The 15,280-nt window shown below is 39.9% G+C and overlaps 3 protein-coding genes across 8 annotated transcripts; 2 read left to right on the top strand and 1 right to left on the bottom strand.

The window, feature by feature from the left end:
* Positions 1-286: 286 nt before the first annotated feature.
* LOC120458183 (protein rolling stone) lies at positions 287-7,325 on the top strand. 4 transcript variants are annotated; one of them, XM_039645747.1, is made up of 7 exons: positions 287-377; positions 1,143-1,285; positions 4,920-5,169; positions 6,142-6,367; positions 6,437-6,556; positions 6,616-6,799; positions 6,864-7,325. In XM_039645747.1, the coding sequence occupies exons 3-7, from the start codon at positions 5,068-5,070 to the stop codon at positions 7,195-7,197; spliced, it is 966 nt and encodes a 321-aa protein (XP_039501681.1). In that variant the 5' UTR covers positions 287-377; positions 1,143-1,285; positions 4,920-5,067; the 3' UTR covers positions 7,198-7,325. The 4 variants fall into 4 exon arrangements, with proteins under 4 accessions (XP_039501681.1, XP_039501684.1, XP_043862824.1 ...); XM_039645750.1 differs by having other exon boundaries at positions 323-440; XM_044006889.1 differs by having other exon boundaries at positions 323-440; positions 4,886-5,169.
* On the bottom strand, positions 3,788-4,612 carry LOC120458184 (sex-regulated protein janus-B). The gene is made up of 3 exons (XM_039645752.2): positions 4,453-4,612; positions 4,222-4,386; positions 3,788-4,164 (listed from the first exon to the last, which is right to left on the bottom strand). The coding sequence occupies exons 1-3, from the start codon at positions 4,502-4,504 to the stop codon at positions 3,941-3,943; spliced, it is 441 nt and encodes a 146-aa protein (XP_039501686.1). The 5' UTR covers positions 4,505-4,612; the 3' UTR covers positions 3,788-3,940.
* A 663-nt stretch (positions 7,326-7,988) lies between the features above and the next one.
* On the top strand, positions 7,989-15,004 carry LOC120458181 (adenylate kinase isoenzyme 5). Of its 3 annotated transcripts, XM_039645745.2 has the most exons (9): positions 9,962-10,423; positions 11,923-12,234; positions 12,393-12,535; positions 12,927-13,109; positions 13,231-13,339; positions 13,430-13,730; positions 13,790-14,006; positions 14,109-14,273; positions 14,338-15,004. In XM_039645745.2, the coding sequence occupies exons 1-9, from the start codon at positions 10,402-10,404 to the stop codon at positions 14,737-14,739; spliced, it is 1,854 nt and encodes a 617-aa protein (XP_039501679.1). In that variant the 5' UTR covers positions 9,962-10,401; the 3' UTR covers positions 14,740-15,004. The 3 variants fall into 3 exon arrangements, with proteins under 3 accessions (XP_039501680.1, XP_039501679.1, XP_039501678.1); XM_039645746.1 differs by lacking the exon at positions 9,962-10,423 and adding an exon at positions 7,989-8,323 and having other exon boundaries at positions 13,231-13,730; XM_039645744.1 differs by having other exon boundaries at positions 13,231-13,730.
* Positions 15,005-15,280: the final 276 nt, after the last annotated feature.

Here is a 15,280-nt window from a genome sequence, read left to right as displayed (position 1 = left end):
CAAGTTCTGATAACACAGTTAATGGGAAAGTTTTTTTTTAAATATATAATAATGTAATATAATAATAATAATAAAAGAAACTAAAATTCATAACCATTGCTAGTATTGCTGATTTTTCTTTGTACAGCTTCTCTCTCCCTCTCTCTTTTTCTCTCGTCTCTGCCATAAAATACATGTGCAAACACACCTGCCTGCGTCGACGTCGCCGCCGCCGTCGGCTGCGCAGCCGCGTCTGCGCTTACGATATTATATCGTAATACGATATACGGTGACTCCAGCAAAGCAGCACAAAACGGCAAGCCACGATCAGTTTTGATTCTTTCTTCGCAGCGAGAAGTTGTGATTTCCCGAGCCGATCTCCGTTTATCAACTTTTTGGTGCGTTACTTAGTAGTATTATTTGGTTGTTGCTGTTGTTTCTATGGCTGTTCTGGTGCAACGGTGCGTGAATGTGAAGTGATCGGTGGGTGTAATACTCAAACAGACTACAAATCCACAAACAGCCAACAAACAAACAAGCTCGAAATGGCTGGATACCGTTATGCAAAGTTGTTGTAGCTTTTGCTGTTGCTGTGGTGACCCAAATAGAAATTACCAACCAAAAACCTGGCCAAAAAATAAAAGACAATTCAAACCAAGAGACCGCGCTTATAATCGGCAAAGTACATGGCGAAAAAATGAAGAAAACTGTGTGATACTTGACAATTTGCCAAACTAAGAAAACAAACCGGCAATGGTTGAAAAATAGCTAACATTTATTTAAAGAATTCTATAAAATTGCGCTGTATGTGGTCAGTTAATTTAAAAGGCAAATAATTCACAAATCAACAAGCTGAATACACACCTAGAAAAGTTATTCTAAACAAAGAATGTAGAATTAATCTATTCCATTGTATTCAAAGTTTGTTAATCAAATGTATTATTAGAGTTAAAAATGTGTACTTATCTAAATGCTTTAACTTGAATTGGGAATAAATCTTGACGGGGTCTCTTTTAGTTCAAGGCCCTGCCAATATTTCATACTCTTTTTTTATTCGCATTTCATGTAAATAAGCGTTCTTAGATGTAAATTTGTCTACTTTTGTGGCTGCAGTTTTGCTTACATATTGGCTCATTGGATTTACGATACGCTTGCAATTTTAGGCACGTCTCCAAAAAACGTTAATGAAAAAGCGAGCCAAGTGAACGATTAAAAGTTTCCTGTTCACCAAATAGCAACATTTCCAAGGAGCGACAACCCAATTTGGACAACAAAGTAAATCACAGTATAAGGTGGTAGCTTGAAGGTGAGTTAAGCCGTGTAAAATCTGCAAATGCGCTCTAAATACACATTAAATCTTTAGCGTTAGCTAATTGACCGGTATGCATTAGCAAACTAGTTAGTTGGCATTTTTCTGCGGTTTACTTTGCTTAGCTTTAAATTAGTAGCAAATGCAGGCCATGCTGGATTTGTTTATATTTAAATTCTCACAAATATTATACATATATTAGCACTTTAGTATTTCACTTCCGCTTGATTATCGAGTGAGATAATTATTTTTTTACACTTTCAGTTATTGTACACTGACCTCGTTCAATTCCATAATGACACCTATCGGAAAACCGGCTTTATTTCGTAACAGAAAGTGGTCTTTGAGAATATGGGGCATAAGTTGATTATGAGCTATATGAACAAATTATAAAGCAATCTGATAGCCAGCTTAAGTAAGAATTAAAAAAAGCAGACAGCACTAATCTATATAGCTGTATTTCAAAGATTTTTTGGCCAAATAAAAACAAAACATCAAAATAATCATAATTGGCACTCAGCGCTTAATCAACAATTCGCAGACTAATTATATTGAGGGCTCCAATCGCCAATCAAGATTTATCAATTGGCTAATTAACGTCAAAAGTGGTCTATTAAAAACTCAAGAATTTTTATGATCATTTTCGATTGGCCTTTGGACCAAACATTTTTGGACATCCACTTGAAGACCATATGAAAGTTTCGATTGGCTATGATTAACATTAACATAAGAAACACTTTCAATGGCGTTGAACTCTTTTGATTTCACTTTCTATTGGAGTGATTGAAAAGATTGTGACTGTTGAGTAGATGACGTGTCTTATCTAATCGAGTGGATCTTGATGAGGGAGTAGATATCATGGGAATCTAAAGTCTTCGGCTTGCCATTCACATTCGAGTGGTTTGACGGCATTCAAGACCAAAATTTATTTACACAGCTTGTAAAGGTCAACAAGTTTTATTTTTTAAGGTTCAATGTGGTACAACTTCAAGAGCCATCAACCTATATATCATTTGCCTACAGTGCGTTTCATTAGTAAGGGGCCCTTTAAGAAAGTGACTCAATTATGCTTGAAGAGCTTTATCGTATGTACATCAATATAATCAACAGTTTGGTCATTATAATGAATGTTTAAATCATAACGAAACACTCAGAATAAAGTTAAGATTAGTTAAACACATAAAAAGGTAGTGATGCATAAGTAAACTATTTGAAATAAAAAACAGTAAACACATTACACACATTTATGAATTTGACAACATTTTAGCCTTAACGTTTCGTCACGCAAGTTAAACATTTGCGGGCTGAAGGTAGTTTTGGCGTCTTTTGTTGACGAAAATGAAGCTCAAGCGACAGTCGAAAAATCGTGTAAATAAAATGCACACTAAACAAGACACCAAAATGTCTTGGCCACCAAAACGGATGGCTCTGAGTTTGTTAACTGAATTAGCTGCCCTCCTACCCTCACTTTTTAGCTCGTTAAAAAGATTCATTAGCGTGCCATGCGAGCAAGTTCAGGGACAATGAATGTAGCACTCGAAAAATGTTTATATCAGAGTTATACTCTGGAGAAGTAATTACACTTATACGGCTATGGCGCCATGTTTGTGTAAAGTCAACGCGATTGCCGTGAAAATTATGACTGAATACAATTTTAGGGTCTAGTGTTTCAGACGGAAAAGCTGGTCTAGACCAAGCTTATGCCGCTTCAATGAATACTTTGTCCGTCTATTGGTGTTTAGCCTTTTATTTTAGCACAACGGGCTAATTACTGTATTATTGCATCATTAAATGATTTTGAGACCAAGGTTAAAGAAAAACTGGCTTTTTGAGCACTATCTTATCGGAATTGCTGAGGCTGCTCAGGTAATGAGAAGAAAAACAAAGATGTTTTATCTAGTCATAGGCCATTATGGCAGATTGCTGTAAATATTCTGTAGAGCTTAAGTATTTTATTAATTGCTCAGCTCATTTATTGCCGTCCTACCTCAAGGAATTTTTTGTTTTATAGAGCCCCATTGTTGGAACTGAGTATGCTAATAAATAAATTTATTGGGTAGCCTTATATTTAATTTTTGCAATTAACCATCAGCACATGACAGGCAATATACAGTACAATAAACTGCTGAGGGTCTCTGTCTGTTACCCCTGATGAAGCGAATAATTATTCACTGAATACATAATAATAGTACGCTCGACGAAGCGAATGAACTGTGTGGTAAATTGATCCATAAATGATGCTACCCCCACCGCTCCAATTTATATAATTATATGAATAGTCAGCCATACAATAGTAGCATTATTAGCACGATAAGCTGTCTACATCGTCCAGCTTTTGAACCTTCGCAACTTGGGTTTCGCATTTTGCACACTAGCCTGTAACCTTTTTGGGTCAGCTTAATCTTAAAAACGTGGTTATGGCTATGGTTATGGCTTAGTAGAGAAACTAAACACAGCAAAAAACAGCACAAGCATGGGTCAAAAGTTCAGGGATAAATGTTGGATGAAAAACCTTGTTACGTATAGTCAAATTTAATTTAAATTAAAGTAATGTATGCACGCAGTCGCAAGACCAAAAATTTTTAAAAATAATTCGAACCAATAGTTATTATAAAAACGGAAATATTGGCCGGACCGAAAGTACACATTTTTCTAGGGTTCCATTCCACCAGATTCAGCATCGATCTTGTGATCGTTATAGATGGGTTTCAGTAGCTCCCGGGCCGCTTCGTGATCGGCCTTTCCCAGGGCCTGAGATCTTCCATAGAGCTTGATGTACTTCTTTTCCTTGTCGTGTACCAAGTAACCACCTCCAAGACCCTGGGTGCACAAGCCCATCGCCTCAGCCTCCTTCTTCAACTCATCGTACACATCAACTGGGAAAATGGAAGAATGCTTGTAACCCTAAGGTCATGAGAACTATCTCAACTCACGATGGTACTTGGCCTTGGAATGGCTACGAATCACCTGCTTTGCGCTGCCCATTTCCCCGTGGATGTAAACGTGGGCCATCATGTACTTGGACTTTCCACTTTCCAGTTTGGCAACAGGGAATGCGACTAGACTTCGCATCGGCTTCTCACAGTAAAGACGAGCCACTAAATTAATAAATGTTCCATGTAAATTAGGATAACCTACTAGTCATTCAATGAATGGATATTTACCTTGCATCGTTGGGCGCCAAAGGGGTTTAAGAAATTTTCCAGCAAACTCCATTTCAAAAAAATATTTTTTTATTTTTATTTGTGTACGTGCTGTCGACTATACTGAGAATGGAAAGTGAATAACCTAAGGTCTCAAACAAGACCGATAAGTTCTTTATGAATGTTTACTGAGGTTTGGAAAATTGTGTGCTGTTACTAAAAATATATAACAACGACTACGAATATATTTCTATAAACATTAAATATGAAATTAAAAACATATCCATCGATGTGAATCAATTTCTGTAATCAGATTGTTTTAATAAATGTTCTTTATGATTATATTATCTTTAGATTATGTTACAGGCAGCCATTAATTATTACATTCTGGCGTGTTTATAACTAGGCAATAATTTATTGGCCCAAAATGTAATTAATGAAGTTTATTTTCCAGTTTATTTAAAAGTGTATTTTCCCACTAATTACAGCGAATCGTGATAAGCAATACACAGCTGCGCGGAGAATGGAATCGCTGAGTACGATTGTGATTGCATAATCGCGCTGGGAATCACTGCTTTCGCAATAGCTCCAATCCAAATATAAAGTCTGGTTCTTAAGGGCTCAGAACCTAACAAGATGAGCAAACTACAAGTGATCGTGCACCCCGTAAAGAAAGAGTTCCAGCGCAAGAGCTGCGGATTCGATCATGATACGCCCGATGATTTTGTCAAGTCTCAGGTAAGAATTACCTCGGGGTATGGGTCAATTTAAATGGTTCAATGAAACGTTGACGACAGCACAAATAATCGCGTCCTTGGGCTTACGAGAAAAACGCCTCCACTCGACACGCACCTGAGCAGGTGTGCTTTTGTTTGCTTTGCACTCAGGTCAATGTACACGGTGGGCATAGAAAAGTGCAGGCAGTCTTAAGCCACGAAACTTTAAGATAGCTCTAGAGATCAATCTGGTTATTCTAGTCAAAGGTCTTCACTTACTTAGCGGTCTGAATGTCTTAGACTGAAAGTACAAGCTTACTTTAATTTAAACACAAAACTGAAGTATTTCATTACATGCAATACAGACATTTTTGTTGATCACACATTGAAGTATTGCAAAAATTGCTATTTTTAAACCTCACCAAAAAAAATGTCAATTCGTTTTATAATACCTAACCGAATCGAATCTCCTTGCCATTCGTGAAAGACATTGGCTGTCTTACTATTTTGTATGGGCCTCACCTTGAGCATTTTTAATGACTTCTTTTATTCAGAGTATCAACAGAATGGATACGAATATATATGCACATACTGATATATATGACAGTACATTTTGACTTGTGTACACCGATTGCTCTTGCATTGTAAATTACTGTATTGAAATATTCATAAGCAGAAAGCCGTTACAAATTGTGCGGCAAGTCAAGTAAAAGCAATACTTTAAACATGCGACAGGTACAACAAATTGCGCTTCTCACTAATGGTGACCTTTAACCCCTCTAATATAAAAATGCTGAAAGGTTCGGTGCAGTGCTGGCATGATTTAAAATTTACAACGAGGGCTTTATAAAGAAATTATAGTATTTGGTTATAGAAATATAGCCAATGCAATCCAAAATATAAAGTGAAAATTTGGATACTTTTCCTTTTCTCGAAGGATTTTGAAACAACCAATAATTAATGTTTTTTTGCATATTTTTTGTATCCATTTTAGTGGCAGTCGTGTACCAAGAGTATGGCCTATTTGTTTTATCGCTGGTTCATGGCCCTGTTCTTCGTGGTCGTGGTAATAATCTCAATGTGGCCAGAAGCAGACGACCAAAGCAGTTATTGGCTCTACTTTATCTACATGACCAACTGGGGCATATGGATGTGCATGTTGACGAACGTCTTGGGTGCTGTTCTAGTCACTATATGGCATTATCATCCAGAATATGCGGGTGAGTTTGACATGGCAATTTCATAAGAGCAAAACAGTTTGCTAATATGCATGGTTTTATATTCTCCAGATAAACTGTTGAATATGAAGAGGTCCTTTAGCTATTTTCGATTGTACTGGGGTATGCACATCATATCTTTGGTCTTGTCCATCGTCATCACCATCATCTACTGGAGTCTTCTATATAATGGTGAGTTATTCTTGCACTAAAGATCCCATACATCATTGACCGGTTTTCGTTTCCTTTAGCTAATGAAAGCGCTTTGGACGCCACGAATGTACTCACTCATGCATTCAACTCGATTTGCATGTTCATCGATCTGTGGATTGTAGCCCATCCCCTGCGGTTGCTGCATATATTTCTGCCAGTGGTTTTTGGAGTTGTGTTTGCCATCTTTTCCTATATCTATCACTTGTGTGGCGGCATTAATAAGTGAGTTTTACATTTCTAACCGCAAACAATGAGCTCTGATTTACAAATACCCCATTCTCTATAGGAAAGGCAAGCCTTATATCTACCATGTTATTGACTGGAGCAAACCTCAGAACGCCTTCATCACGGTCGTTGGCGTACTTATTTTGTCCTGTTGCATTTATGTGCTGCTTTTTGCCTTCTTCAAGCTGCGATTGTTCCTCCATCGACGCTGCCGAAATGCTAATTTCGTACTGCCCACCAGTGCGAAATCAAATGGGCAAACCAATGGACTAGATGATAAATCTGGAAATGGAATACAGCACTCACCATCGCGCATATCAATGGTATTGGGCAATTTCGCTGGCTATGAGAATCAGGCTTATTTGCCCACTGGCGAACTGACGAATAAGAGTTAATAGATCACTGTAAGATTTAGTCGGTAGTATTTAGTCAAATCAACTTGTAGAATTTATAACCAGTGATATTATATTATATTGTTTTGTGTTAAGTAAATAAATTCGTTCTGTGGAGTATTGTTACCCAACTTTGAAGGCTTTGAAGGCAAGCCCGGTCTATGTCCTTCGGTGGAATCAATATTTAAAGTTAAACAGAAAACATGCTCAAGAATTCTGATCAAAAATTCAAATAGTTAAAAGTTCAAAAAGGAAAGCAGAAATCTATCTACCCAATAGCCTTCGGGGTTTTTCAATTCGTTTGACACGCCCGCCTTTGGGAACTTCACAGTTGATAATTAAGAATTTATATCAGACCACATTCGGATGACTGGATGTCTTGGTACATGTGTACCAAGAAAAATGCCATGCCAATTAGCTATCAGTGTGGCTGAGTAAGAATTGTGTAAATACTTTACTCAAGCCCCTAATCACTGTTGAATGGTCGCATTAGCCCAAATAGGCCCGAAGGACATTGAGTTGGGGGTAATAAGCCGGCAAGGACTATCTATTTATAAATGTTCGCCATTGCCAAGAGATTTTCATTGTGAGTTGCATCTAATTATATTATTAGATCCATTGTTCGTCTTTCGAAGTATTAAAGTAATTCAAAGGAGCGGCTCAAGTTCACATTGTTAAAAATGTATATTATATATGATTATTGGAAGTCATTATTTAATTCAACTTAAGGATGTATGTGTCTTACATTTGTATTAGACCATTCTCAACAATGTGCTCAAATAATTTATTAGATCTCACCTGTAATTCGTTTGAAGGTATTTTCATAATTTCTCATCCTTTCAACGCACTTTACGCCAACAAAGAAGCTCCTTAGCCAGTGTCCTTAATCACAGATGTTCGGTTCGAGTTGCTTAACCCTAAGTTGGCCGCCCCCCGTCTGCCATTGTGTACACACGTTGGCCAAAACGCGTAGCCTTAATTAAGCTGGAAACGGGGATTTAATAGCCAAAGGACCCGCCCAGGGGGCCCAAGGACGAGCACGGGCCACGAGCTGCGACTGTTTCCCTGTTTCACCGCTGTGTTTGCTGGTGGTCATTGCAAGGATCTGCCTAACGCATAAGCTGGAAAAGTAAGTCCAGGACTGCTGGTCAGGTGTGAGTTCAATGTCAATTGGCTGGTTGGCTGGTTGGCTGGTTGGCTGGTGGTTCGTTTTGGTCAATTCGGCTGTTGGTATCTTTGTTGTTGCCGTCCTTGTGTCGACGGCACATGACATGTCGAAAATTCCAACAAATTAGGCGTCGCATCTGTGGTTGCCCACGGATCGATATGAGACCAATTTGATCGATATGAAGTTTCCTTGAGCTTTGAACTTCTTCTAGTGTCCTTGACAGGCCTATGCTACCTACACCCTCGCCCAGTGTCAACTTCAAAAAACCCCCAACGAATCCAATAGAATTTTAATTGAACACATTTTGGAAACTTTGACAGCTGTCCCCACATTGCGTCTAGTCCTCCCCCAAAAATGAGGTATCATTGAACTGCAACTGAAAGTAAACTAAATAAATAACGCCAATTAATAGTGTGAAATATTAATTGAAAGCCAGCCCACTGCACAACACACAGTCCAGTGTTCCAATTCCCACCTATTGTATAAAGAATCCAACCCTATGTTACCACTGCCCCTGCCCCACTGGATTTATCAATTTTGGGGCTCTTGTCACTGTGAGTCGCCATGACTGCGCACTTTCTCCGCCATCGGAGTTATGAAAGTGATTTACAATGAACACACACTTTCAAAAAGCAGCAAAGGACATTTTTGTAGTGCTAGCTTTATCGTATCTGCCAATTATGCATGGTACTTTATTTAAATAATTATATAGATTTTATATCTAATTTTTAATTATATGGAAAGTATAATATTTTTCTTTTATTTTAACTCTAATAGTTGATATTAGAAATTACAATTTTTAAGCATATGGCTTAATATTCTCACAAGTATACCCTGCATGTACACCTTTCCCATGGTAAAAACTGTCTTGCCTAATGTATAAAACCTTTTTAATCTTTTTGGCCTTCCTTCTTAAGTATTTGTTTAAATGCACAAGTCACTAAGCTAAATTTAAAATCTGCAAATATGGCTTATATTAGCTGTAACTATTTTTTTGAACCACGTTACCTGGTACGTTGCCTCTTGACCTGGACAGCTGCAAGTCAGAGGATTTATTTACACCTATGAAAACCGATGGCTCACCGCCAACAACAAACGGCACAGACGACAGGACACCAGAACGCCAGCACGGAAAGCAAAACAAAAACCGGGAAAATGTTTTAAAAACCATGTCATGTACGAGAGAGCCCACACATGTGTGTGAAGGATGTATGAGAAACGCACCGCTGGTTCCAGGACACAGGACACAGGACATAGGACACTTTGTTTGGAGCGCATAAACAAATGGCGGCCCATGAATGACACGGACATGTGAGGTGGATTTCAGATGGTGGGCACTGAGGTGTTCTAAGGTCGTGCGTGAAGCTTCCAATGGGGCAGGACAAGGAAATCGCGACCACCCACGCTAAACTGGAACTGCATTGGGGGTACGAAACTGCTGGAACCGCTGCTCATAAAGTATTCATTAATTGGAATAGTGACCAGGGGAACCGCGCTCGTAGAGCTAAAAACCGAGTCAGTTGTCAATTCTGAAACTCAGTTTCGTTTCGGACGTTCGTCGAGTTGTACGTGCTCGGTTTGTTCAACTGTTGAACCGTTGGCACCGTTGGCACCGTGGAGCACTCGGATATCGAAAATCGGAATCCAAGTCGGCTGAGTAGTTCGCGGCTAATGCAGGAATCAAAACACCAAAACCGGCAACGTCATGTAGTTCGTTGTGGTGCGTGTTGCCGACGATAAAGCGCGAGAACAAGTATCCCAGAGATACCAAATAATAAATGTACACATATTTATAATATACATCGGCCGAATACCACACACGGTAGTCATGGACAGACGCAGTTACAGAGTGCAAAACATTTGTGGAATCCTACCAATTTCCATCGAGAACTGCGCCTGAATTGCACGCTTCATCTAATTTTTATTTTTAACGAGATAATCATTTTAAAGTGGAAAGTGAGTGGGCTCGAGTGTGTGGGTGTGTGCGGTAGGGAAAACACTATTGCGAAAATTCAGCTATACTGGCCACCGAATGGATAATGGGTATTTGTTTAGACACAGGTGAGTAATGCCACATGCATGAGATTTGTAATCAAAGATTAGCATTGCCTCTCCACGGCCAAAGATAACAAAAAGGACCCTAATGAGTCGCGCAGGCGAACACTACAGGTGAAACGCAGTATAGAAACTTCATGGGTTTTCCTAACCACGAGTTTTCAATGTCAATCGGTTTAGGAATAGAAAAGCTTTTAGATGAACACTGAATGAACACTTATGAACTATTTTGCAGCATACTTTGAGGGTACAGTCTATACTCTCTTTGTACCTATCTTTGAGTTACGCATGTGTACAGTAAACATAAATTTAATATATTTTTAGGTAATGTGAAAACAGAAACTTATTTGAACTACAACATTTAAAGAGGCACTCGACATTTTTGAACCCCATGGCAGCAGTTTAATTTTTTCTTTTTAGTCCCGCTGACATATTCAATTGAACACAATTTAAAGGACAGGTACAATTGAAATTACTGCAATCACTTTGCTTGAAATTTATTGAAAGAAAAAACAATTACCTGTGACAAAACGTTGCTTTTATATGTATACACATAGCGTTATATCAAAATCGAGACCTTGCACAACGCTATAATTTGTATCGGAACTTGGACTCTTTGGCCTCCATGGCTGCCAGGTCCTTGGACATGTTCGTTGACCACCGAAGCTAGTACACATAAATCTTGAAACTGGCGTCACTCACAAAAACAAACAGGAAGCACGATACAACAGGGAAATCCCCGAGACGAAAAGGGATAGCAACAATAACAAAACATGTCAATTAAATAAAACTGCAGGAAAATCAATAAAAATGTCACAAGACTGAACTGGTTCAGCGGGTGGGAAAACGTGAAAATTCTATGGGGAAATTAAGAGTGGAATGAGTTTGGTATTGAATGCTATGGAATCGCGGTGCCGCAGCTGATTTTCCATGAATGAATTCAGCGGTGACGCCATTCTATACTAAACACGGTTGCCATACAATTAAATAATTGTTAAACATGTTTTAATGATGGGCTTCGCGATTTGTTTCGCTCCCTGGCTCCCTTCCACCCATCAGGTGCGTGTGTTTTCTGTCACTAATTTCCTACTCCTGGCAAATTGCTTCCGGCCTCGCTGAAGGCTGGCTAATGGCTAATGCCAACTTGGCACGTTATGGCTGCCCTTGCCTTGTTCCGGTCCCCGGCTTCCTTTCGCTAACTTGCCAACACATCCGGTTTCCGGTTGGAAAATTTCTGCGCTTTTGCCGAAGTCAACTGTTGCTTCTACTTGGGAACCAAAACATTTTCGGAGTCTTTTTGAAACATTGTCTTTTAAAGAAAAGGGTTAGCATTGGAATAATGAAATAATGAGTTTAAGTTATCTTTTCCTATCCATGAATGTTACAACCAAAGAGTTGCCGTTAAGGAATGCATTCAATTTTGCCTTTCGCTAGTCGTTGATTTTGTATTTTTGTAAAAAAATATTGTGTTAATTCTATGTATTTATAATAACTTCATTTGCTAGATGCCAGCGCGGCACAAGATACCGGCGAACCAGGCAACGATTGGAATCTTACACGGAATCGAAATGCCCAAAATGCTGGCGATTTGGAGGCCGCTGCGGCGGCAGGACGATTGGGTTCTACCAATGTCGGCGCTATCGATATGCAAAATGCTGGAAAAATCAAATTCGATCCGCCCAAAGTGCCAGTGATATTTGTTTTAGGCGGCCCCGGTAGTGGCAAGGTCACCCATTGCGATACCTTCATGCAGGAGCGACGCGGCGTAACGCACATCAATATGATGGATCTCCTCCAGCAATATGCAATGGGCAATGGTAAGATACGAGTAATTTGGGCTTTAAGGCCAGAAGGTATACAAAAGTATGTTTTAAAGGAGAGACAGACCTAAGTGCACTCTGCTTTATAGATATAGTGCTGCATACTTTTAGACACCTTAGCTCGTAGGCAAGTATTTAACATTTTCTTCCCACAGACATGCAAGACTTCTCGCAACTGTCGTCGAAAACAGTCACCGAGGTGCTGATGTTGGAAATGAAAATGGCTCCAGCTGCCAAAGCATACCTGATATCGGGATATCCACGCTCCATGCGCGACGTAGTCGAGTATTCTGAAAAGGTAATTTTCCACGCTAGCGACCATTTTTTGCTGTCTTCCCCACCAGCTCACCCAATTATTATTATGAAGCCATTTTGGTTGCCGCACACTTTATTTGCCCAGTAAATTGCTGCTGAACTATTTCAACTAATTAACTGGCAAATGGGTCGCCGACAGTGTGTTTATTTGGCCATAATTCCCATGGATTTACACTGTCTTCAATGTACGAGTATATTATATATGAAAGTGCTAATTGGACAGACTTGGTGCAAACGGTACTTGGGGAGTTTCAAACACATGGCGTTAACTATGGTATACAGACCTATCATTGCATAAGTAGGACATAACAATTTGGAGTCACAAATAAAAAATGAATCTTCCTTGATGGACTGTTTTTATACGTTATTTTCAGATTCAAGTCGTGAATGGCGTGATTCTAATATCCTGGCGTCAATCGGTTCTACAGAAGCAAATCGATTATGGGGCCAAATTAGGTCATGTAGTACTCTCCTTAGCCAAAATGGAATTAGAAAATTTCTTTAAAAATGTGATGCCAGTCGCCGATTATTTTGATCAGAGCGACATGTTGCTGGCCGTAAGTATGTCCATATTGTAATAATTCTAAAGTATGAGAAGTTAAAAAAACCAATTACAATTGCTAGTGCTCCTAAATCAATAATATAATATATTTAAATTATGTTTTTTGTTTTTTGCAGGTAAATGGCGAACGTGCGCCCACAGAGGTATACAAAGACTTTCGCACCGCCGTCCTCGATATACTGAGCACCCTCGAGAACCAAGAGGCCGTGATGAATGGAGTTACAGGTATGGGCAGAGGGATACATGATATACCCGGCAGTATAGTTAGCGTAGACACCGCACCAAGTCAAGCCCAACAAGGGACTCAAATTGCAGAAGACATCGCGACCAATGCCTCTGAAACTGCGGGAACCGTTTTGGCCAGAGATTTGGCGATCGAACGGATGGATGGTGGGCCAAATGGAGCCGTGACAGCCCTGAAAACGGGCACCACCAGTGCGGATGATGACAGCGGTGTTGTGGTCACCCAGCAGCCAAAGTTGCGTCTGGCTGCTGGACCAGGTGAACCGGGATCGGATCTGCCACCTATTATCTGGGTGATCGGCGGTCCGGGCAGCAACAAGGCCACACTTTGCCTCAAGGCAGTGGGACTAAATCCTGGCTGGGCTCACATCAGGTACGTGGCATTAGATGTGTTTATTAAAAAATGTTGCTTAAACTGATATTATTTTTTAGTGTCGGTCGTCTTTTGCGCAACATCACGGACTCTGCACCACGTGCCAATACGGAGAGCTTCGCCGTCAAGGAAGCCTTGGCGGCTGGGGATATGGCCCCAGAGAAGTCACTGAATCAGCTCCTGGAAACCAATCTGCGCCAGTTGCGAGATAGAACTGGAATTATCGTAGACGGCTATCCCAGAAACCTGCAGCAAGTCAAGTACTTTGAGAATAAGGTAATTTATAAATCCTAAGGTTTAAGTTACTATACTTTACCTTTGATAATTTGCTATTGTTCTAACAATTTTTATAATTTTTCCTCCATTTGTATTGTTCAGTACAAACAACTACCGCCTATAATCCTGCTGGATTGCTCAAAACTTCAGTTAGGCAGAGGACGTATAGATGACACGGTTTCCTCCTTTCGCCGCCGCTTGGAGCTCTTTCGTGAGCAAACTCTGCCTATGCTTAAGATTCTGGATACCAGTAATCGTTTGCAGATTGTAAGTAACCGAAAAATCAGAAAACATAAAATAGCTATAACATAATATATGAATATATTAACAGGTCGATGGAGACACGGATAGTCCATCCGTGCAGCGCGAGTTCGAGCGTCTCATCCGGAATCACATCCAGCGTTTGTTGAACAAAACCGAGGATATAGACGACTCAGCCAACCTGGGTAATCAGATGATGCGGAACGAGCAAACGGATGCCATTCTCCACGACCTGGAAACCAATGTGCCAGGTGCCGTGCCCACGATCAGTCACCACGTCAGCATGATGAACGGCCATCTGAAGAGTCGCGGAAGCGCCTTGGGGAGTGGGAAACCCCACGGCCAGATGATGAACGGACACGTTCCCGGCAGACCCGGAACCGGTACCGGACCCGTGGGCCAACCCGTACCCGTCGATTTCCGGCACATGCTCGAGGAGGCCGAGCGATATCCGGTCGACTCGTATATGTAGATGTAGATGTAGACTCAAAGGAATCCGCAGCGCAGACGGATATCTAAGTTTTATAGTTTTCTAATCGATCTAGACTAAGCGTACTGTTAATGCTGGCTTGTTGAGTTATCGAGTGTGGTGCGGGGGACCAATGCGTAAGTTAGTTCGCCTAGATTAAGAGTTAGAAGAATTCAATTCAATACTTTATTTCACTGGACAAATACCGACTTTGCCTTAGGGATAGCCGTTAGAATGTACGATTTCAATAAAATCTAAAGAGAGTCGAAAGTTGCTCACGAAATTAATAGTTATAATTTTTATTTTTATTGTGGTACACCAGTAATTTTCGTCCGAAGTAGAGGTGAGCATCGTTCGGAAGACCACTCGATTACCACATGCATTCCATGAACTAACCGAGTTTCTTTCCGAGTTTGTCCTTTTCCGATTGCGTTGTTGCATAATATATTGAGCATCTTGATTAACAACTTTGATATCAAAAGAGTTAATTTTGTCAACAGGACTTTCTATCCTTTCTAACATAAAATTTTATTAAGAGATTTAT

This window comes from Drosophila santomea, chromosome 2L, assembly GCF_016746245.2.
Source record: "Drosophila santomea strain STO CAGO 1482 chromosome 2L, Prin_Dsan_1.1, whole genome shotgun sequence".
NCBI lineage: Eukaryota > Metazoa > Arthropoda > Insecta > Diptera > Drosophilidae > Drosophila > Drosophila santomea.
Note: the sequence above shows the minus strand (reverse complement) of the source record. Positions and strands in the feature narration are given on the sequence as shown.